The following is a 23,933-nucleotide window of genomic DNA, read 5'->3' as shown; positions in this document are numbered from 1 at the left end:
AAAATGGGTGATTGGATGAAAAACAATCTGAAAGTACATTCATTTTTATTCCATGCTTTTTCTGTTTTCAGTCCTTGAGACCATCAACCTGAATCAAACGTAGTTGTTTTTAAAGATTCTGAAACTGCACCGGCATCCAGTTGCATAGTAAAAAAAAAAAAAAGTCAACTTTTTTTTCCTTTTTTAGAAAAAGAAGCAACATCAGCTTAACGCACAAGTTTTTCCACCTGAATACACAGAAAACAGTTTGCCCAGGGTCATTCAGTTCTAAGGCCAATTTAACTTCACACATACTGCTCTTTTTATACCCTTTCCCCCCATCTCACACACATGCACGCACGCCCACACACATCTGCAAACCAGACTGCCCAACCTTCACATTCCTACTCTTGGACAGTCTGGAATCCACTGCTTTCAAATGCAAATATGATCTGAGGTTGCATGGGAAAAAATAAGCCCAAGCAAGTCTTTTTGCTTTACTTTTTTATCCTTACACACTCAATTGCAAACGCACACACAAAAAAAGACCCCACAAAACAACATTTATGTCATAAAACTATATTTATAAATAAAAAGACATTTTTTTCCTTGATAAAAGAGTAGTGTGAAAGGCATGGTAAGAAAATTTCCACTATACATCATCAGGAGACTGAAAGCTCTCTGGTTAGCTGATAAAATGCAACATTGGAGTGTAAAAAGGACTCTGTCCAATGCTGCTGTTGAGCTTCAAAATGAACCTAGTTGTGACCAACTATGTATATAATAAATCAAATGCAACATTACAGTAAAAACGACTGTAATCCTACATACAAAATTTCTCATTTCTTTCTATCCTTCTCTCTTATGCCAAGCAAATACTTTAAACATTTGAATCCAGCTTAAGGTTTAGTGTTCTTCAAATTTATTTCCTTGTTAAGAAGTCAGAGAGTGGGGACTAAATGAACAGAGGAAAAGTGCTTCATCCTCTTTTTTTTTTCTTCTTTTTTTTCTGACAAGGATAGGAGAGAGGGGAGGGTTGAAGAGTTAGATAAGGAAAGCAGAGAGGAGGTGGGAATAGCGCACAAATGAAAACCATCCATGTGGATTTGAGCCGAGTCATCTTCCCAGTTAAGTGTTTCCACCAGATCCCTCCCACTCCGGCTTTGTCCTTAAACAAACTTTTCCCCCCCTGAGAAAGACACTTTGGTTCCATCTTGAGCTTAGGGGGTTTCTTCACTGAAGAAAGTATGGGCATTACTACTTGGGAGAAAAGCACAAGTGATGAAGAATTTTTTTTTTAAATCAGCATGCAAAACTGGGTTGGTTTTATGCTTTGGAAAAGTTATCAAGACTTTGAGTTACAGCTTTTGCGATCTCTCCTGCCTCCGTTGACATGTGACGATGTCCTCCTGACCCGAAAGGAGATAGGAACATCCAACCTGCTACTTTATTACCAACTCCAACACATTGTCACATCACGTCAACAAAGAACTCCCCGGCGTTGCCCACCGCCATACGCAGGGACTGGCGAGAAGCGGTCAGCTCGGGAGGCACCGACGTCAGCTCTCTGCCTTGCGGAGCGCCAGGTGCAGCGGTGGACAGATGAGTGGGCTGGGGAGGCAGCCCCGGGGGGCCGTAGACGAGGCCGGGCCCGTAGGCTATAGAGTGTGAGATGGCACTGCGGTGACTGACAGAGCTACGGATGCTGCGCTCACTAGGGGGAGCTACTGAGCGCTCGCTAGGAGCTCTGTGGCTCCGGATCTCGGACTCGCTGCCACTGCCGCCGGATTTCCGACCCTCGTGCTTGCTGCAGTTAGAGCCGCTGCTTCCTGTAAAGAAAGAATACGAAAAGTAGACAATTAAAGCCAGAGTTTTGATGCTGCTATAAACAATTAAGAGCAAATAACTTTGTGGAAACGCTTCAGACTGCTCAACTTAATGTAGCCAGTCATACACTGAAAAAAGCACTGGTAAAGCTGTTTTAAAAAGTTTTAAGATAAAGTATTGTTCAATTTCAGAATTTCAGAACATTTATAAGTCTTGTTAAAAAAAAACAATGGTTAATTATTAGTACTGAAAAAACAATGAAGCCTTTTTTAAACAAATACGCACCTTTTTTAAGATAAGAGTTTATGAAAACTTGGACAAGAACTGGTTTATCATTCTATCACGCACAGTGAACAGCAGAGTAAGAAAGGTTAACGAACTTCGATGGCCACTCCAGCAAATAGTGGCATCTAAGTGACTTCCACAATGTCTGCATGTTTTTACGCAGACATTGCGTAAAAGGGAACCATAATAAACTTATAGTTTCCTTTAATTGTTTCATAAACATCAGCTTAAACCTTATATTGTGTTTCTACTTTGTGATATATTAAAGTTTGTTTTAAAAAAATACACTCAAATAAAGTCAGATATATTTTTCTTTAGTGCCGGACTATACTCCTGTCATAACAATAATACAAGTCTTTAACATATATATATTTATTTTTCAAACTTTCCAACAAGTTTGTCTCATATCACTGCATTGATTAAACTTTATCTCAATGCAAAACAACATTCACAAAACAAATGCTGACGGCAAATAAGTAAAAAAAACGTCATGAAAATGTACTCGGGCTGTTTAAGCATTGCTTCATGTTGCACATTTTAAATCATCAAGCACACAAAGCCCCTGCCCCCAAAAACAAACAGCACAACTAAGATGTTGTCTCCGTGGGTCCAGCTGTTGTTAGTCAGGAAATATCTGAAAATCGCAAGCAGACGCCTCATAAAACCACAAAGCCTGCTTTTCCTCCCCCAGACATTAAATACACAAAATTCCTGGACATGAATATGGCCAGTTTTTTAAAATTATTTTTATAGGTTTTCCCTCATTTCTCACTAAGCTCAGTTGTGTCTCGTAAAGCCAATCAAAACCAGCAATCAAACCTTTAAATGTATTCATAGGATAAATACAAAAACTATTTGACTTATGCAGAGAGACAACAGGAAACGAGTTCTCAGAACTGAAATTAGCCACCTCTGTGTTTGACACAGCAGGAGTTTGATGTCTAAAACTTAAAAAAGTTCACATCAGATTGTCAAAGGAGTGAGAATAAGCCAAACAGCTTCTTCACCCTAGAATAGGTGGAGGACTAGCTAGCGGAATGTTTACATACCAGGGGTCTGCAACCTACAGCCCCAGAGCCAAAAGTGGCTCTTTAATGTTAACCTCCTCTTTGAGGAAATATGTTCTTGTGAAACTTGTTGATTACATGTTTTTTGTCTGTGTGTGCAACGTTGGAGAAGTTTCAGATTGTACAAGTACAATCTGAAACGTCTAACAGTACACAAACTGGCTGTGAGATTTGTTTGCTGATGAGAACCAGATGGGTTTTTAAACTCAACTCACCACTGTGCTGGCTCCCAGCGCTCCCAGCTGCTGGCCCCCCGTGGAAAGGCTGCGGCAGATCGTAAGGATGCGGAATGGGAAACTGATAAGGCAGAGGCATTGGCCAGGGAGCAGCACCTGGGTGGGGCAGAGGAGGGACTGTGTCCTGGTCTGAAGCGCCTCCGCTGGAACCATCTTGGTCATGTAGTGAGAGGTGGGCCATATCTAAAAAAAGAAAAAACAACAACAATTTGATTTAGACTTCCACTGTGTGCGTTGTGAGTCTTTCTCTCCATCTCCGTAAATAACATGTTGCTTTGTAGATATTGGTGGGTTAGCACTTGTCTCTCTTGTCTAAGCAAATATTATAACACACACACACAAAAAGAGATGCATCTGCTTACTGCCACAAAGGTCCCCAAAGACATAGTAGCACTGTTCGGAAAAGGTTATCTTATTAACAGTGTGCCGTATGTAGCCGGCTTTCAGCAGGTTGCTGGCGTACTTCCGCGCTTCCCGACGGTCCGAGAACCCTTCCACATGATGGAAGAGCCAGTCCACCACATCCGACCCTGAGATGGAGAAGGCCAAACACATTTTAGAAAACACAAAGCTCACATTTCTAATGAACCTAGTCTAGGTTCATTAGACTAGGTTGTGTGACCTAGAACTAGGTCACACAACATTCCTTACGTGCTCACATTAGAGTGGTGTGAAATCTCATAAGAAATCAAGCAAATATGCAAAAAGTATTTAGGCACTACAGAAAATCCTGAACTACAGACTAAGCAGAGACAATCTAAAAACAAAAAGAATAATGATGTGAATGATTTTCAAGCATTTTCTCAAAAAGAAATCTGTCATGACTGCTCTGAATTGTTCCGTTGTAGCTGTGGCCAGATGTTCAAAGTCTTTGTGCTGTTGGAAGGTGAAACTCGACAGCCTCCAAACTGTTTGGATCCAGCTAACCTGAGATGACTCATCCACCTCCACATCAACTCTGAACATCTTTCTTCATACATGTCCTTGATGAAATAAGAAGTCCCACTTAAGTTTTCTAACACACCTTTCTTTTCACTTCACAATTATGCCCTCCGTCGTTCTGGTCTATCACACAAACTTGTGATAAAACACACTGAATTTTGAGTCTGAAACATGATTACATGTAGAGAAATTCAAGAGGTATGGATTAATACTTTTGTGAAGCGCTGTATGTAAACTGACTCTCAACCATGTCCCCTTTCTCTGATAAACATACCAATAAAGGCGTTGGCGATTGTTATCTTCAGCCACATCCTGTCCCGCACCTCCAGACCTGACTCTGGACAGGCCATAGCCTTAGCAACCGTTGCCATGTCGCTATGGATCGAGAGATGAAAGTCATCAAATCCTGTGGAACATAAGACAACAAATATTAGTAGTTTGCAGGACAGAAATATCAGCCAAGATCATGTGAGAAACAGAGCTCCATTGTTGTTTTTCCCCACAGTGATTCCAGAACCAATCAATTGTGTTACAAGGACAAAGGCAAAAAAAAATGTTTTGGAATTTGCCTTAAATCATGTCTGGTTTCCTGGAGTCTGAACTGAAATGGGATTGCTGGGCTGTTTTCATTGTGATTTTAAAACTAGCTTTAGCCAAACCAACAGCTTAGCAGCTGCAAAACAACCTGGTTGTAGAGAATGTATTCCTTAGATTGTCAATCTACCTCATAAATCATTAAACTCGGAGCTCACCACATTCCAAGACTGAATATTTTGATAAAGAATTGGGTGGGGGAAAATAAACTCTAAATCCACCCTTAGATGTAAAACCATATGCAATTTTACACATAAAACTAGCTATGCTAAAGATGCGATAAATGTTTTTAACAGCAATATTTTTCTTTCTATTAAACTTCTTTGTTGCTGCATTTGAAATAAAGCCAGCATTCCAAAGCAATGATATATTTTTTGACTTTTTGTAACTGTATGACACACATGTTTCATCTTAGAGCGAAAAACTACAGAAATGCAAATTGAATCAAACGTCGTTTGAAAACTTCGCAGAAAGAAGATGCATGTCTCTCGTGGAAATGAAGCCAAAACTTCTCGCTTCCAACGATTACAGGGAAGATTAAAACTTGTGAGTTATAGCTCAGTTTGAGGGAGAGTTATCGAACAGATGGAAGCTGTGGGGCTGAAAACTGGGACAGAGAGCCGTGCCAGGAATGCAGTTTAAGGGCGAGGCCACGCTTCGAGTCTTAGGAACATGTTAGTGAGAGATGATGTTACTGCATTGTTCAAATGCAGTAACATCATCTCAGAGCTGCTAAATAATTAAGCGATAATATTTAAAACAACCTGAAGCACAGCTTTTACATTTTAGCAGACTATGTGGAGCCTAAATGAAAGTGACGACAGTTGGATTCAAATGCGGCAATAACAAGCCACAGCAGGCAGCGGTGGAGTGGGATATGACTCACTTTCTGTCTCGGGAATGGAGCTGCTGATGGAGGAGCTGGTGGAGGTGACGGTGCTCATGGAAGGGCTCATGCCGTACGGAGGGTAAACCCCGGTCATGGCGGCTGTGTGGGACACCCATGCAGCTGGGTCAATGGGTCGAATGGGCTCGCCTGTTGAACGTAAGGAAGAAAGCGGTTAAAAGCGGTTCGCCTTAATGTCAAAATAGGTGAGTTATGTTGCTTTCAATTGCAGAAATCTAATTTGTTTTCCAAAGTCATTTAATTGCCAAGTAATTAAACTAGACCTGCATGTTCAATTCATTTGAAATAAAATAGCTAATCCATAAAATCGCGATATTATTACTGTTAAAAATTGTGACATCCATTAATCCAAATTCCCCTCCCTCGTTGTCATGTTGTCCATCACCACAATGTCTCCCACAATTCCTCTAGGTTTTAGCAGCTCAGCCATCTATATGCATATGCAGACCTTTCAACAAACCAAACGCATTTCTAGATTTCAAGTGATGCTGAATTACAACAGTCTATCAATCACTTGACAATCACAACATTGCAAACAGCTACATTTTGATGACAATAGTGATTCATCACGTCCTGCCAATTTAACACAATTCCAATTAGAAAAAAAATTTAACTCTTACACCCTCTCCACCTATTTCCCAACCTGTCTGAAAAGAATAAAAAAAGAAGGAACGGCCACTCACTCCTGGGGAGAGCAAAACAGCTTCGAGGGTTCGGGTCCCAGCACTTTGCAACAGTCAGAGTAATTGGGCTGTTCGAAACACAGACCATTACCAATAAATATAACCATTAGAAAATTATTTACAACCCCTGTTTTATGGGGATAATTATGTGGAGCGTATTAATGATGGCAACAGCAACTAACCCTGGTTTGTGCACGATATCCCTCAGCACCCGGACTGCGTCGTCGTTGCTCATATTCTCAAAGTTTATGTCATTCACCTACACAGGGAACAAAGGTCAGAAAATTAAACAGAGTCAGGCTGTCTGCATTTTTTCGAGTACACTCTAAATTAATTTCCACACAACAGTTCTTCAGTCGTGCCAGTAAATCCCACTGTGCAAAGCCATTATTTGGACTTGCTTTATGTCTTAAAAAGGGGCAACTACAGTATATAAGAGTTTGGGAAATAATTTTTTTCCCCCCGTAAACATAGTTTACAAGATATTAAGGGCTTGTTTAAAAGACTGAAGGTCAGGAAAAATATTAAAAACAACTGTACTTCAATTTGAAGGATTCAGGTATGGAATAATTATAAGGAATTAAATCTGTGTTTTTCCAAAAAAAGAAGACAAAAATAATTTACTAAACAAATACAGTAAGGTTTGATTATGGTCATTTTATTTTATGAGTTTGTTAACAGCGACTCTGCTGTTTTGATTTTGATTATGCTGTATATAAAAAAAAAAAAAAAAAAAGCAAACGTAAAATAATCCAACTCTTTTGTTGTAGGTATTGACAGTAATTTAAATTGATCTAGGTCTGTACTGTTTCTTTCTTTTTGCTCTTTTTTTTTTTTTTTTAGAAATGTGTGTGTTTCCTTTTTTGACTAATGCATGTAAATGTTACAACTGATTAAAATGAATAAATAAAAGGTACAGGTAACAAAATAAAGCATATCCAGTTAAAAATGTTTCCATTCGCAGGAAGTACCCTGAGAAAAATTGTGATTTCAAATGAGATGCAACTGCATAGTGTTAAATGCATACATGCATCTGATGCAAGAAAGCTCTTCTCTATTCAATATGTAAAGTATGCCTCCAAAGCCTTCAAGAAATCCATTTCTCTTCTAGTTTCTTGGGTATTCACACCTGCAAGAGCATATCCCCTGGCTCTATCCGTCCATCTGCAGCCACAGCTCCTCCCTTCATGATAGAGCCGATGTAGATCCCTCCATCTCCCCTCTCATTACTCTGACCCACAATACTGATGCCCAAGAAGTTGTACTTCTCTGTGAAGGAAGGGAGAGAGGCAGGGTTCAAAAAGTGAAGCAAGATAGTTTGTGGTAACAGCTCAGTCCAACATGAACATGTGACTTACCCATGTTAAGAGTTACAGTAATGATGTTCAGAGACATGGTGGAATCTGTGATGCTGCTGAATGATGAAGACTGCAAAGAGTGTTTAAGAAAACGAATGAGTGGCCGCAGGGGGGGAAATCAAAGCAAAAAATAAACATTTCAATCTGGAGGGAACTTTCATTAAAACGTCTGTAGTTGAATTGCTGTGGTTTACTCAAAGGTTTGTGCTGTCTCACCCTGTCCATATTGGAGGCCTTCGGTTTCCGTCGGCGACGGCGATGTCGTCTCATTAATCTAGATGAGCTCTGCTCAGTCGAGCTACTAAACCTAAAAAGGCAATGATTTATTTATTTTTTTATTTTAGAATTTTACATATAGTATACAAACTACAACTCTATAACACATTAAAAGTAATTAACACTCCAAAATTAATCATATATCATCATTATGTGTTATGAGCAGCATTTAAACACCGGTACAGAAGCTGCCGAGTCAAAATTCACATTTTAGCAATGATGGTGACACTAAAAGCCAAAACAAAGAAAAAAATGTGTCTTTCGTACTTGTATCATAGAATTTTGTATGTGAAGTAGAAACTGTCAAAGCTCCAAAAAAACTTGATAACAAAAACTCATCCATTTAATGTGTTGTGAATAACAAAAGACCAGTTACAATTCTACTTCACTCTGACATAAACAATTGACTACATGTCCTAGCATTCTCTACATGTCCTAGCATTCTCAGTACAGCCTAAAAGAACCTCTGACCTGCTCGTTGCGTCATCGTCCTCTGAATCGAAGCAGGAAGTAGACTCCAGCTCGCTGCTCATGAAGGATGAACAGCTGTCGTAGTCGGCTGCTCCGCGTCCCATCGTTCGTGAGGAATACCCGTTCTGCCTCCCACCTGCAGCAGCACAGCTTTTTAATTAAACGTTAAAACTGAGCAGATTCACTCCAGAAAACTAAAAAACATAGAATGAAATATCTGTAAATGGATATTAAAGTTCCATGTAGTTCTTTTTTTTCAAATATCTACTTCGAGTTAAGTTAAATTTTTTTATCCCTATAGTAATAGACATAATTTACCTTACATAACACCAAAGCACAATAAGACAAAAAAAAAAAAAAAACTAACTAATTGAATCACTTTTCATTGCAACTGTAGCTACATGTATGTCCAAATGACTGATACAGAATTTTGGAAATCCAACAAACTGTGAACAATGCATTAAAAGCTCAGCAGGCTGCAGGACTTTCTGACCATGGTCATTTGTGTGTTTCCGTCTCGGCCTCTCCCTGTCTCTGTCTCTCCTTTGCGACACAATGGAGCCGGTTTCTGTGTCATTGTCCAAGCTGTCCCGCCCGCTTGCTGCTTTCCCACTGAGGACAGAGCGAAAGCAAGAGAGACTCAGACACAGAGTGACTCCTGGTCATTATCAGAGCAGCTGGGTCATTAAAGTAAATGTCTACAACTAATCTCTCTTGGTCGAAATCATCTGCATGGAGAGAGGCTGTTTTGTAGGAAAGATAAGAACTTTGGTTCCTTTTGTGAGCATTGCATTTGTTTGACCATCATGTCTGCATGGAATATTTTAGAATCATATTACAGCATTGACAGGTTTCCTAAAGAGATCTCCTCTCTTATGGCAAAAAAACAACAACAACAAAAAAACAAACAACACACACACAAAACTGCTACATTTTACACTCCTAGACAAACTCAAACACAAAAAGATTAAATGTTCTTTCTTCAGAGGAAACAAAAGCTGGTCTAGTTTTCTCAACCATGGCACAGAAAAAAACTAAAAAAATAAAAATAAACCATACAAAATCGATTTGTCATTAAATATGCTCACTGGTAGGAAGGTGGTCTCGAGTCTCCGATTCCCCCGGTTCTCTCCAAAGGCGGCGTCTGCTCTAAACTGTCGGCCACCGAGCCTCCGTCTGTTTGAGCTCCATCTCCTGACACCAACTATCCATAAACAGAGTAAAATCAGGCAGAGAGTGAGGAAACACTGCTGAGTACTAGTGTCCAACAAAGCAGTGTGTTAAAGCTATTAGACACTTTTCTGTAAGATTGTTCATATTCATCTTGAGTCGTTTGTCACATGCAAGGCAACATGTCTTACACGTTGGATTTGTAAAAATATATTTACATGTTTTTTGTAAAACATTTTCTAATAAAACCAACCTTCCCACAAACAAGCATGCACATGTCTCAGATGACATCACTTTAAGCCAAAAGGCAACTGATCAAACTTCTTGATCACACCCATTTGGATTTTCTCCCCTTTGTTTGCAATATTTAATCTTTTTTTTTCCTTCCAAGCCTCTGAAATTATGATATCTAAGAAAAATATTGAATCTCACAAGTTGAAAAGTAAAAATCCAGATGAAGACTGTTCAGTTCAGGAAATATCTGCTTAATATACAAAACCTACAATGTAATTTCACTATATGCAGAATCATCAATGCAGAGGATCGCTTATGTCCAATAATCAGTAGGTCATTTTAAACAAAGCGCAATACATTCAAAATATGCTTGCTATTAGAGCATCTGACCAATTGGATAGACTTTTTATTCCCACTGGTGATTTGAATATTAGTACTACAAAATACTGATATTATATCAGCAGTTGTTGATTCTTTAAATGTGAAAGAAATAATGGGAAATTTGTTCACAAAGAAATGTGTTTCTAGAATCATGCAGCCTTAGTTTAGAATCAGTAAATTAAAGACATTTAACGTGCAAGAACACGACGCGTTTAAGGAAAATTAAACAAAAGTAAATTTTCTTTGACCTCAATTTGCACTGAGAGGAAAAACTCAGTGGAAAACCAGGTGCTGCAGCTTAGTAGAGGTAACAGTTTTGAGTCCAGCAGAAAATTACACATTATTCCCACCTATGAAAAGCACATGTCCTTAACCTTTATCTAATTTATTTCCAAGTAAAAACAAAAAAAAAGCTTACTGAAGTACATTCGGTTATAGATTAAAAATAATGGAGGTTCTTAGTTTTGATAGATATTATGAAAATAATTTTTAAAACAGGTTTTTCAGTATTTGACCGGCCAATCCCTGATCAGAGCTCATTAGAATATTTTGATCTCTGGGCTTGGTGAATTACTGGAAAGTAATTCACCAATGAAGAGGAAATAGGTCATCCAAAATGACCTAATAGGTCATCCAAAATGAGACTAATACCTTAATACTTATGTCAAAAAAAAAAAGTTGTTTACTAATGCCGGTTCATTGGCTTGCTTCTTGTGATGTTATCAACACATCTGTGCACAAAGACAAATTTACAAATTCCAAAACTCATTTTGTAAGTTTTATGTAACTTTTTTCATCGCATCATTACATTTTTGGGTAAAAAACAAAACAAACTGAATGGCATCTTCAACACAATATTGGAGGCTGAGTTTTATTTTTCAACAAGAGGACTAAATGGAAACACTTCCAACATATTTGTATGATAAATTTAATTACCAGGCTCAGTAAAGGATGGCATCATTCTGTTTGTTGAGCAGCGCTAGGATCTGCTGCCAGACGCACAGAGGACAATCGATCAGATGACTGAAACAACAGATGAGCGCCGCAGACAAACAAATGGATGTAGCAGAAAGAACTGCGTCCGTTTGTGGAAAATTTCAACAGCCCTGCAGAGATAAGCGTCGTCGTGCACGTGCCGACGGAGGATGTGATTTGTTTTTTTTTTTAATCCGGCCACACAATCTCTAAACACGCTAATGAAAATGACCGAAACAAAGAAGAACTAAACAGACAGCAGCAACTCTGTGTTGATGAATCTTAGAGAGAAAAAAAATAAATAAATAAATGCTGTAATTATAACCCCATGGTGGGGTATTAAGAAGCATCAACCTCTTCCATCCAGACACAGAACAGTTTTCCTCTTTAAGTTTACTCCTCCCTGGGAGATTCAATCTTCTCGTTAGATGAAGTGAGAGGCTTTATCATTGGGCATTTTCCTGCTATCCTGTGATTTCACTTGCTTTTAATTTCATTTGGGCAAACAGGAAGGGAGGCTATGAACCAGTACCAGATGTACTTCTTGACACAGGAGTTACTGGTGGAAACTCTAAGGGAGATAAATACTAAACGATGATCTATGTGTTGATTAGTTTGCCCAGTGACTTTGAAGGAAATGTTCAAAGGTGCTGATGCTTATTTGTTCATCAACGAGCAAGTAAAAAGTGTAGGGGACAATAAAGAAGCGTCCATCTATTCACTCCAGGATCATTATCTGATAATAACATTACTGCACAGATGCTTAAGGCCACTCCCTGGAGATGATGAATGGTCATGGTTGGTGCACAACAGATGGTAATTACTGATACACTTCAATGGCACTCAATTACAACTCAAGCACAGTGAACAAACACACACACAAAGCAAACAAAACATACTCCAGGACTCATCCGGAGCTTACCCATGACACCACTCTTCCATTGAAGCAGGGTAGCCTAGCGTTGTCGTCAGAAATCTCCTCCTTTACCACTCTGCAAAGAGAGAGAAGCTTTTTTCAGTCAAATGTTACCAATATGAAAACAAAGAGTGAGCAAACATGAGGGCGCATTTTAAAGCAATCAAGATGCGTAATGCATCCATCTGCCATAACAAACACAGAGGCAACTTTTGCTTTACTCTTCTTTTAAGTTGTTGTTCAAAGGACAAGACCTCAGGCAACAAGAGTTAAACAAAGAAACATTTTGTTTTAAGTTACAAGTTTGGAAACTGCTAAAAGGTGGCTACAACAGCAGATAGCCCAGCTAATTCACAAGTAACACCAGATTGTTACACTCGCATAACATTTTAAACAGTCATATAAACAGATGGGAAAAACTGATGTTTATGCAATGAAAACTACTACTTCACTGAAAGGGTGTATTTATTCTATATTAATGAACAGGAACTATACATCTGCATCAAAATTAAAGTCAATCTCAGAAGAGATCATTGTGGACTAGCATGAAAAGTTGCTGCTCGATTTCAAAGAGAAGCAACCAAATCATTTTCATACAGTTACATTCTACAGCAATAATGTATTCTTACAGACAGCCATATAAAGAAAAACCTAGACTTTAACAACGCTTTGCCACAAAAGAATAAACCTGGCAGAAATTCAATGTTCCAAAAACTATCAAAGCTGTATATCCAAGGAAAAGTATCAAAGCTTAATGAAACTTCCTTGAGAAAATAAGGGCATAAACATAACATGAGTGTGTCGTTAAATAGTTATAGTTCAGAGCTGAGGTTTAGGTGGCTTTTTTTTCCTTTCTGATTATATAATAAACAGGAACGAGTATTTCCCTCTTGCAATTTATATTGCAAGTTTTTTGCCCCACCCTAGTGGGAGTTTATTCAGGAGCAACATTGGAAAACTGGCGCAAGTGTTGCCAAAAATGTTACATACAGTCTTTCTGATTCTTAGAATCTAGACAGACTCTGTCTCAAGGAGGATAAATTGCCCACTTTTCCCTGCTGTGTTTTAACACAAAAGACCATGCTCATAAAGCTGCCAGAGTGATGAAGAGGACATTCCTGTGTCCAACTCTACATTCCTCTGGCTAATAGACAACAACAGCAGCAGCAGGGGCCTGCAGGTCTCACCGACTCAAGCTGGCCCTGGACATTTTTGACACTAGCAAGTTAGCATATATGCTTTCAATGCAGGGACCTGCATCTGACAGAACTAAAGTCAGAACAAGAATCCACCACTCAGGTCAGTGACCACAGTTTCGATTTTGTCTACTAAATACTTAAACGTCATCCCGGTTTCTTCTTTTCTGATTCGGGGGTCGTGTGAACACCAAACTTGGTCAAACACATTCGAGACAAGCAATGTAAACAAACGAGGTCTGGACGCAGCGCAGGTCCGCGGTGGAAGCTAGCGGCTAACAAAGAAACGACGGAGCCCCAACAACCTGGCGATGTAAAGGAAACTTGAGGAGAACACAACTGGATCGGGAGGGGAATTAGTTAACAACAGCCCATTTCAGCAGCATGGTCGTTAAGGCAACTCGGGGTCGTTATCCCAACCCCACGGTACACACAATGATAATAACCCCCCTTAGTTACCCGAAGTCATCGTCCATAGATTTGAAGAAGAACTTGTAGTTTGGCTTCTTCAGGACATTTTTGAAGTCCGCTAGCGTGACTTTGTCCGCAGGCACGGGAAGCTTCACCAGGTAGGGTGTCTCCTGGTCGTCGAGGTGGTAGATGATTTTGGTTTCCCCCATCCCGGACTGTGGCTGTGGCAGCAAGGCAGGCTGGGTGCATCAAGCCGAGGGCCTGGCAGGCTCCCTCTCGGGCCCCGACTCCCCGTTGCGTTGGCTGCGGCGGCTGGGGCCGCGGTTCTCGGGGGTATTTCTGCCTCGTCAACTCGCCGCTTTCAGTCCTGGTCCGTTTTTTTTTTTTTTTTCCCAGTGGGAGCTCAACAAAAACGACTAGGCACTGAAAAGAAAGGGGTGAAAAAACTTGCTCCTCCACAAAGCGTCCCAACACCGACCTAAAAACCGAACAACGGTTGTTCTGGTCCAGGTAAACTCCTGATACGTTGCAGAAAGGTTTGGGGGAGATGTGGAAAGCCAGCTATGAAACTGAAGCAAAATAAAGATTCTCAAAAAGGGTGGCTTTCCCTTCTTCGTAACTGTCGAGCTCCGTACTTTGTTGCACACGAAACAGTAGGAAAAAAAAAAAAAAGAAATTGTTGAAGCTTGTCTTAGAGGAGCGCCATCTACAGGTCAGGAGGAGAGCTGCAACAGTGTGGTGTGACTAAATGGGTGAGTGTGAGGAACCTGATGCATTAAAAAATAAACTGGCTTTTGAAAGATTAAATAAGTCATTTTCACCTTTTCCTACTTTTAATGAAACATTCCCTATTCAATTAAACTAAAAAACTATTTTGTTGGGGGATACAGGGAGGAGGAATATTTTAAATGTACAATAACCTGGTTGCTTATATTGCAAAGCTACCATTTCCTCAAACCAACGTTTGATTCAATCTCAAGCGTGGGCAGGGTAAATTATGTTTTGTCAGTTTGGTTTAAAAGCAATAAACTGAGACCAGTGGTAGCTATTTAAAATGAGCTCCTTTCACATAGTAGTAAGCTCAAGAGCATTATATTATTTTGAAAAATATGCCAGCGATTTTGCAAGCTCAATTTTTTTACATTAGTAAATGGGTATGTGGTTTATATTTGGCCATTATAAAAAGTTTTAAAATTGAATACAGTGTCTTACAAAAGTATTTATACTCCTTAAATTTTTTCAAATGTTACATCACATACTTTTGTGTTTTTTGGTGTATGAAGTGAAAAAGAGTGGAAATAAAATAACTTTGGTAAACATAGATGTGCAAGATAAATATGGTGATTACTGTAAATTAAGTTGATTACAGTACACAAAATGACACTTTTTGTCAGAGTATTTGAATTTTTTTTTAGATTCATAACTTCATAATTTACAAGTTAATAATCGCTTTAAAAAGGGAGTGTCGATTATGTTTGAAAAAAAAATGATTAAAAGCAAAATGTTAATATATACAGCAACCAGAATTTATTGGACTTATTCAACATTGACATGACATTACAGAAAAGCGCAGAGGAAAAGCATAAATGAAATTAACCAGTAGACTGTTAATCTAAATTTTCATTTGATAAAGTGTACAAAATGGAGCATCTGTAGGCCCTCTACTTTAGTTCTCATTCAAACATTGTTGATGTCATAGTTTTATGATAAAACTGGCATGACAACATACTTTTTTGATACAAATACAAAAAAAAAAAAACGACGTTGGTCTCTTTTGTTTAAATATGATCTGAGGAGGACGGTGGAAACTTCAATCGTCTAGAAAGTCGTCATCAAGGTTAACGTCTGTGGTGTCGATGTCATCCAGCTCCATGTTGTCCAGGTCCACTTCCAACTCATCTAGAGTCTGCAGAGAAACCCAGATGAAATGTTCTTCACTTAAGGTGCCCTATATAAATTGCACTGTGTAAGTGCGAAATGAAGAGAAGAAAGCCCAACCTTTTCTTTCTCTGACTGTGCGAATGTAAGCTTTTCCTCCTCTTCCTCCTCCTTGTCAACTGCTGCTTTAGGAGTTGCGGGTTTGGGCTGTGAAGGCGTCTCGGAGGCCGCTGGCACCGAGCTGGATTCATCACTCTCTTTTGTCTGCCAAGGAAGGCGTGACGAATGATCAAAGACAAGAAATTTACAGAAGGCTCGACTTTTAGGATGCTGACCAGCACAATCCTATCTTTGCAGATTACAGAAGAAAGACTTGTAATTGATCATTTTAAGAGAAAACGGTACTGTAAACAAACCTGGGGCACAAAGGGAACAAAGGTTTCTTTGGGTTCGTAACCCTGAGCCTCCTCCAGAATATTTCTGTCTTCATTGGGCTTAAAATAGAAAGAAATATCATTTTATTCGATGATTAGCATCCATTTTACCCAGTTCTAAATTATTGCTAGCCCCACTGAGCAAGACACATGGCTAACTCAGCCTTGTGTCTTGGCTCACTGTAAGTAAGCCAAGAACTTACTCACAGTAAGTTGGCTTACTGAACTTACTGTAACAAGTGGGTAATCTTTGGCAGGCCTAGAGCTGCCAATGCAGGTCTCTCTCAGGTAATGTTCAGCTGCAAATGCTTCTCTCAGCCCAGGGAACAGATTTTCATACTCTGTGGGGTCTGCAAGTGATTCAGCAGCCTGCAGTGGAGACGAAATAGACAAATATTTGAACTCTTGCGATGCTCACTAAAATACAGCAGAAATGTCAGCAAAAGGGTTTTAATTTTAGCCATTTAAATTATTTAAAAAGATACGGTGGCGGTGATGGAACTGACCTTCTGGTTGACTTTAGCCAAACTCTCCCTCCACAGTTTGACCACACGGGACACCTGGCTGGGCAGGTATGTCCGCGCCAGAAACGCTGCTTCCGGTAGTCTGTTAGTCTTGATGAGAAGCTCCAGACACTGATCCAGTCTGGTAAAGTAGATTTTTTTTTTTTTTTGAAAAGGGTGTTACGAAGGCAGCCACTTTTTAAGGTATGTTGCACAAGTACGCACACACAGATCCAAGACTTACTTCCCCTGAAGGAAATATGTCATGAAGGCCACGTTGTTCTTGCCGTCCTTTTCTGCCCCTTCGGCCAGCTTGCCCACCATGGTGGCGTTCCCTGATGCGGTGGCGAGAAGGAGCAGGCCGCCGTAATCCTGAGCATGGTGCAGGCACTCCTGGGCCAAGCCGAACTGGCACTTACTGATAGCCAGCTCAGCTAGCTGCTTCCATTTCTGCTCAGACTACAAAAAGGTCAGAACAACATCTGTTAGCAATGGACTTGATGATATCAATTGACATATTCAGAAGAATAGTAATGAATAGGGAAAACTATGTAATAATGAGTTTGCTCCTACTTCTGCTTCAACAGCCAGCTGATAGGCGATCTTCAGCTCCCCCAGTTGTAAAGCCAACTCAAATCTGTGCTCTGGGTCTGTAGATACTGCCAGTGCCTGCTGTTTGAAACCCTGAAGAGATGAGACAAACCAAACCCATCAGGCTATAGGAAAACAAAGCTGACTTCATAAAAGAAAAAGAAGGGCTGCAATTAACAAGTATTCCTGTTATTGATTATTCTATCAATGAATCAGATTAAAATGAAAAAATTGGCACAGTCTGCAGATTTTTCACTTAAATATTTTTATACAATATTAAAAACACATTAAAAGATGCAAATAAACAACTAATTCAATTCCTCTAAAAAAAAAAGACATTTTTAGTGAATGTTTGATAATTTATAGCAAAGGATGCATCTGCAGCTAAAATACACTTCTAATATCTACATGTTAAAAGCTCAGTGCTTTATGCTTCACTTAGTACAGTGTACAGCTAATCTGTTGATTAATCTGTGGATGAACCAATTAATAATTTTATAGTAAAAGGTGCCTAATAGGAGATTTTATTTATATACATATATTTTTTTACACAATGTGAACCAGGTAAAGTCCAAACGATACCCGTTCAGGAATTCTGGCTAGAACATATTTACATTTTTTTAAATATCTTAAATTCAAAATGTATATTGCTGTACAGTTTTGGCTTAATTACTACTCTGACTATGTTGTTCTTACATCAAAGGACCTTTTGAATCTGTATTCTCCAGTTAACGATTAATCAATTACTTAATTAGTTGCAGATTATTTTCACAACTGATTCATCACAATTAATCTGATTAATCGTTTCAGCCATAAGTAAGAACTGGGGACATTTAAGTGTGTAAAATGAACTCAGTTATCTGTAAGACTTGTGAAAAGCATTTTAAGAACTAGATTATTTTTAAAACACATTTATTACAACAGTTTTTTTTTTTTGCTGTTTGCTAAACTTTTACTCCATATGCAAAAAAAAAAAAGCAGGAGTGTTTCTCATCAGAATACACCTGAATAAAAATAAATTTGCCCTGACTTAATAGTCTTACCTGTTTCTCCAGGAAATGTGCAACCCTGGTCCGTTGCTCTTTGGGGATGGTAGGCAGCACCTTGTCTGCCATTCCAAAGTCTCTTCTCATCACAGCAGTTTGATACTCCAGGACAGAAACCAGCAGGGAGTAGCTGACAATGTTGAGCTCCTTGTCTCCAAGGTAAAGACGGTCGTCCTTTGGGATGTAACCCAGCAGGTACATGGTCCTGCAGGGAGAAAAAACAAGAGTGATGAAGACGTCTGGATCATTCATGAAAGGGGTAAAAGTATATTTTTGTATTGTCCCATCCCAAGACGACCAAATGTAAGCAATCATTCCCACCTGTCCAGATGTGCAATAGTCACAATCTCTCCTCCTACATAGTAGTTGAGTCTGTTTACAGAACTGGTGTAGATGAAACAGTCTCCAACCCAAAGCCCAGTCTTCACAATCTCCTGGATCTCTCCCAGGACCTGGGCACATATCAATACAAATGAATGTTATGCATTCATTATGAAAATGTTTGAGTTATTACAAAGTTTGAATATATGATGTAGCAGGCAAAATAGGATCAAGTTTTTGAAATATTTCCTCTGATATTGTCTTATTTTTTAAAGCTCTTTATCTAAAGATTTTGAATAAGAATAAAATTCCAAAGCTCTTCTTTCTAAATACAAACAATGATTTAAATACTTTGCAATGCCAAGGGCAAAAATCTACAAAAAAAAAAATATATATATATATATATATATATTCTAGATGTAATTTCAGCAGGTTTGAAAACTCTAGAGGTTGTCTCTTCTGTAGACAACATGGGCACATTGTGAACAGTAGAAACAGCAGAAATGAACAGTGATTTAGACAACATGTCACAGACAAGGAAACTAAATGTTCCATAAAAGGAAATTCATTCAAATACTGACCTCAAAGGCGTCTTCAATCCCATCTTCTGTTACGCCCTCATTGTTTTCCTGAGAGGCAGCAACTTTTTCTGCCATGTAACGGAGAATGAAGAAGGATTCCTCCGTAGCGATGCAGACCAACTCACCGGAGTCTGACCAAAAGATCTAGATAAAATATGAAAGAGGAGAAGGAAAAAGATTCAAAGAACACATTTGTATATGACTCTTGGAGAACAGCCTATGGCAGGGGTTTATTCAGGTTTTTCTGCAAGCTTTAGTAATTTTAGATCTATCTGAATCACTAAAGCATGTGTACAAACAAATCTAATAATTGCATTCGTAATGTTTGATAACATCAGAAAATATTGAAGTCAATTCCCCTAATAAGCAACAAAAGGCGGGTTTTAGGAGCAGACTTATTTTCGGTGATGTGTGAATTTCTGGGTCTTCTGGTTTTGGTATTAATAACCCAGACTTATCAACCAGCACTCCAATAAATAGAACAAAGAAATGCTCCAGGTATATTTCTAAAAAAGGATAAGTACGTAAAATAACCAGCAGAAACTTGAAGAACACAAGGGAAGAAGAGTAATTTTGGAATTATGTGGATAATATGAATTTATCTAAGCATAATATTGAGCTAACGACTTTAAAGACCCTGCAGAAGCACTGTTATTATGCAATGCAAACAGAAATATTCCAAAATATCCAAATAGAAAAAATCCAGGAAGCGAATGGCTTACGTGCTTGGGCTGGATCTCAATGCGGCGAATTAGCTCCGTGTTCTCCCAGTCATAAAATGCCAGGCCGTTCACAGACCTCACCCCGAGTAAGAAACCCCCGTAGATCCCTGAAAAGCCAACACATTCAATGAGTCAAATCTATTTATTTGCTTCCAAAACCACAAATTTGGCAAGAAACAGTGAGTGAATTACCTTCTGCTCCAAAGTCGGGTTTAAAGGATTTCTTTTCTTTAAAGTTTTTGAAGATTTTGACAATACTGTTGCTTTCTCTGATGGCATATCTGTTACAACGCACACATTTCATTGGATGGTGGTTAATAGCTATTCAGTGAAAATAATATGTCAACATTTACTTTTCCAACTGTGAAAACTCACTCGGATGAGTCGTGGGCCCAGACAAACTCTTGAGCTGAACCAAAGCTCTTGTTCCTCAGCGCCATCGCGGTATAGATGATATACTCCCCATCGCCACATACCACAACAAACCTGGTAACACAAAAATTAGTAACATGTGATTACAAATATCTTCTTTTACATTCAACACTTTTAACAAAACCACAAAAAGCAGTTTTATACCGTCCATTCGGGTTATGCTGGATAGTTTGAGGGTAAATCTCACAGCTGCCCATATCTTTGACAGCCAGCGGCAGTCTCTCCCCATCCTTGATTTCAGCTTCCCCCATGGCCTTCAGGTTGGCTTGCTGTACTTCACTGTGTTTAGCCCAGATGATCTTTCCATTGGTGTCCATAGACATGGCTGGCTCCTCCCGACCAACCTAACCAAAATATTAACAATGTAATTTAGGATTTGTACTTTAAAAAAATAAAAATAAAATAAAAATGTTACAGTTTTCTCTAAACAACTATTCCATTCACTCACTTTGATGATGATGCTGCCTTCGTCATATCCCAGTGCCACATTGTTGGAGCCTCTAAGACCACACACACACCACACTCGCTCCATGCCATAGTTGAGTGTGCTTTCCAGGCGGTATGTGCTGGAATGCCAGATTCGCACCGTACCTTGAGGAAGAAATGAATAAAATAAGAAATGTTAATCAATGATTAATTGGTCAGAAATACGGGTATCGTTGTGTGAGGATGAGAGGGATTTCTGCGCACCATCCTCGGATCCTGTGATAATTATGGGCAGCTCAGGGTGGAAGCTGACACAGGAGACATTCTGAGCGTGGCCCTCTAGAGTCTGAACACAGGTCTTGTTCTGCAACAAATAGAAATATTAATATAAAGAAAAGACATGTAAAGAAACTGAATTTTTGATCGTTGTACGTTAAAACGTTTGTGAAAAAAATTTAATATGTAAAAATACATATTTTTTTTATAAAAACACACACTAAAACAATTGATAAGTTTTCTAACCTGATAATCCCAAATCTTGACCTGGCGGTCATCTGCACCTGAAATCAGGTAGGGCTTGTCTCCCCCGCTGTAGTAGTCGATGCAGTTCACTCCTTTCTCATGACCCTCCAAGGTGAAGTTGGGAGAAGAAGAGCCCAGTTGCCAAACCTGTGCAAGACAAGAATGTGCTAGATCTTTACAGAGTGCACCCTAGCAGATGGTGAAATGCAGTCCGAGCTCTTGTGTCATAATACATTCAACAATAAGGTTTAATAAGCACATTTTATAGAGGTGCACAAATAAATAAGTCAAAGATGAGAAAGACGCTTTCTCTTTGATTGGTTCTGATTGATACATAAAAAATGGTAAAATAATTGTTTTCCCTATTCATTAAAAGTTTCAAAACTAAGAACTCTCACTATGTTTATTTATTAAAGACATAAACTGACTGTGGGTACTTTGATGCACTGCAGAGACAAAAAATAGAACGAAATAAAATAATTATAATGAGTAATATTATGCATTCATACAAAATTTGCAATTATCTTGTAAATCTCTTGTTTTGTTGGAATCAAAACTTATACCTCCTAATCTGTCAACATGGGAACTGGGAGGTCTGCAAGCCCCCTAAAAAAGCCTGATTAGAACAGTTATGTTTTCATGAAATACTTCAGACATTTCAGATAGGCATCAGATGTCATTATCAGCATAAAACATGACTACAGTGACAGCAAATGTGACAACTTGCTCGTTGCGAGACACCGACCTTAATCGTTCTGTCCAATGAGGCACTGGCAAACTGGTTGTTGTCTTTGGGGTTGATGACAATCTGCATAACATAATGTGTGTGACCCTCAAACACTTGGCTGCACATCCACTTCTTTTCCCAGTCCCACAGCTTGATCAGCATATCATCTGCACAGACACAAAAACACAATTATCCTCATGTGCACCAAAATATACACAGAAGAAGCCTATATTGTGTCTTAGTCAATAGCCTACCGCTGCTGGTTAGGATGTACGGCTGGGTTGGATGAACAGCAATGCAACGGATATAGTCAGAATGGGCCTCAAACATATGGACCCTTTCCAAGGTGTTGTAGTTAAACACACGAATCTGCATGTCATCCTGTCAGGACAGAAAAGAAGCAGGAAACCATCAATTAATGCGCAGTGTAATGTGGAATAATTACTATACACTTTAGCTGATGTGAATAAACAAATAAATATGTTACTTACTGCTCCGGTGATGACCCAGTTCTTCCTGGCCACAAACTTGGACGCTCTGACAGGCAGGTCACACACCTCAAAAGTCTTGACCAGAGTCTAAAAACACACACAGAGGTTAATGAACATAGAATGCGATGTTATCCCCTTTGTCTCCAACACCAATGCTATAATTATTAAGAGCAACATTTTTATTATCAGGATGCACCATCATTATCATTGCATTACTCCACAGGCGCATCGTTTTGTGCAATCCGACTCGCTGGCTTCTCTTTAAATCGTTTTCATACCTGCGTTTCGTGGTTCCACACGCAGACGCTGCCGTTGTAGAGACTGGCCAGCATCCATGGCTCGGTTGGGTGAAGATCTACACTTTTTACTCGGTCCGATCGGGCTGTTAGCCTCCTCTTAATGTCCAGCCTCAGAGGCTTTACAGATAAAAAAAAAAAACAACAACATACAGCTATGGTGAAAACTCACCATACAGCTAAGAACCCAAATGTGATTTACATCAACAGTTAGCGGCTAACACTGAACAATGAAGCACTTTACGCGACATAAATGATACAATATATATGCTTTATGAGATGAAAAATACGACACCTAACTCAACCAAGAACGGTTTAACATTTAAGGCCGAGAAACCATTTAAGCCTTAACATTTTTTGTAAAGTTACCTCATATTAACTGAAGCTCTTTAGCCGCTAAGCTAACGCCAAGAGACTATTCCCATTTGACATGTCCTCAACATTTTCAAAGATAATCGAGGCAAAAAATATATCAGCTGAAATATATCGAAACAATATTAACGCATATGCCTTTAAAATATATCTTACCATGTTTTATCCCCGTGTTATCGCAGTTTGATTGAATAAAAACGTTGTTAGCACTTCGGTCGGGGGTTACGGAGAGCAGTGCATTGGATACTGACGTGGAACTTCCTGAAAGAAAATCTCGCGAGAGTCGTATTCTGTAAATGGTGACGTGACATGTAGGGTTTTTAAATGAAGGTGCCACAGTGGCAAAGATGACTGTTAGTTCTCTAAGAATCAATATTGTTACATTGCATATTTGTGTCAAATTGCATTGGAAATTGTTATGTAGACTTTATTACATTGAAACACTATTCATTCATATTCTTTTAAAAAACTACTACAGTCTAGTATCAAAAAATGTTGACCTGGGTAAACAAAAGCATAGTATGGTAGAAGCTGAAAACCAGGTATGCCAGCTTATGCTTTTCAAAGAACTTCATGCTTCATTAGACTTTTTTTTTTTGTGGTGGTAATCTTTCTTTTCCAAAGTCCTTTGAAACCTTCTTGGAGTGCAAAGTATCACATACTCTTTGAAAAATGTTAAGATT

The 23,933-nt window shown here is 39.0% G+C and overlaps 2 protein-coding genes across 2 annotated transcripts; both read right to left on the bottom strand.

Moving 5' to 3' along the window:
* Positions 1-241: 241 nt before the first annotated feature.
* Positions 242-14,547, bottom strand: LOC129362226 (segment polarity protein dishevelled homolog DVL-3-like). The gene is made up of 15 exons (XM_055033662.1): positions 13,957-14,547; positions 12,308-12,377; positions 9,714-9,829; positions 9,119-9,237; positions 8,626-8,761; positions 8,095-8,185; positions 7,879-7,948; positions 7,650-7,789; positions 6,703-6,779; positions 6,521-6,588; positions 5,817-5,966; positions 4,611-4,742; positions 3,757-3,924; positions 3,374-3,577; positions 242-1,808 (listed from the first exon to the last, which is right to left on the bottom strand). Exons 1-15 carry the CDS (start codon positions 14,115-14,117, stop codon positions 1,450-1,452), a joined length of 2,061 nt encoding a protein of 686 aa, XP_054889637.1. The 5' UTR covers positions 14,118-14,547; the 3' UTR covers positions 242-1,449.
* An 865-nt stretch (positions 14,548-15,412) lies between these two features.
* On the bottom strand, positions 15,413-23,512 carry copb2 (COPI coat complex subunit beta 2). Its single transcript, XM_055033695.1, has 22 exons — positions 23,407-23,512; positions 22,861-22,998; positions 22,583-22,669; positions 22,346-22,472; positions 22,110-22,258; positions 21,365-21,511; positions 21,107-21,206; positions 20,865-21,007; positions 20,561-20,760; positions 20,360-20,470; positions 20,177-20,265; positions 19,985-20,091; positions 19,263-19,406; positions 18,682-18,812; positions 18,358-18,565; positions 17,297-17,407; positions 16,968-17,182; positions 16,727-16,865; positions 16,452-16,589; positions 16,203-16,280; positions 15,907-16,050; positions 15,413-15,814 (listed from the first exon to the last, which is right to left on the bottom strand). The coding sequence occupies exons 1-22, from the start codon at positions 23,407-23,409 to the stop codon at positions 15,719-15,721; spliced, it is 2,805 nt and encodes a 934-aa protein (XP_054889670.1). The 5' UTR covers positions 23,410-23,512; the 3' UTR covers positions 15,413-15,718.
* Positions 23,513-23,933: the final 421 nt, after the last annotated feature.

Source organism: Poeciliopsis prolifica, unplaced genomic scaffold (genome assembly GCF_027474105.1).
Source record: "Poeciliopsis prolifica strain line A6 unplaced genomic scaffold, Auburn_PproV2 SCAFFOLD008, whole genome shotgun sequence".
In the NCBI taxonomy this organism is placed as follows: domain Eukaryota; kingdom Metazoa; phylum Chordata; class Actinopteri; order Cyprinodontiformes; family Poeciliidae; genus Poeciliopsis; species Poeciliopsis prolifica.
Note: the sequence above shows the minus strand (reverse complement) of the source record. Positions and strands in the feature narration are given on the sequence as shown.

What these genes read in the sequence shown, in the direction of transcription:
- LOC129362226 (XM_055033662.1), bottom strand. Translation starts at nt 14,117, where the DNA reads ATGGGGGAAACCAAAATCATCTACCACCTCGACGACCAGGAGACACCC. An exon ending in CAGGGGATATGCTCTTGCAG is followed by an intron (nt 6,780 to 7,649) that starts GTGTGAATACCC and finishes TTCCCTGTGTAG; the next exon opens with GTGAATGACATAAACTTTGA. An exon ending in CTCCATTCCCGAGACAGAAA is followed by an intron (nt 4,743 to 5,816) that starts GTGAGTCATATC and finishes TATGTTCCACAG; the next exon opens with GATTTGATGACTTTCATCTC.
- copb2 (XM_055033695.1), bottom strand. An exon ending in CACATTTCCTGGAGAAACAG is followed by an intron (nt 17,408 to 18,357) that starts GTAAGACTATTA and finishes TCATCTCTTCAG; the next exon opens with GGTTTCAAACAGCAGGCACT. An exon ending in AGCTGGCTGTTGAAGCAGAA is followed by an intron (nt 17,183 to 17,296) that starts GTAGGAGCAAAC and finishes ACCTTTTTGTAG; the next exon opens with TCTGAGCAGAAATGGAAGCA.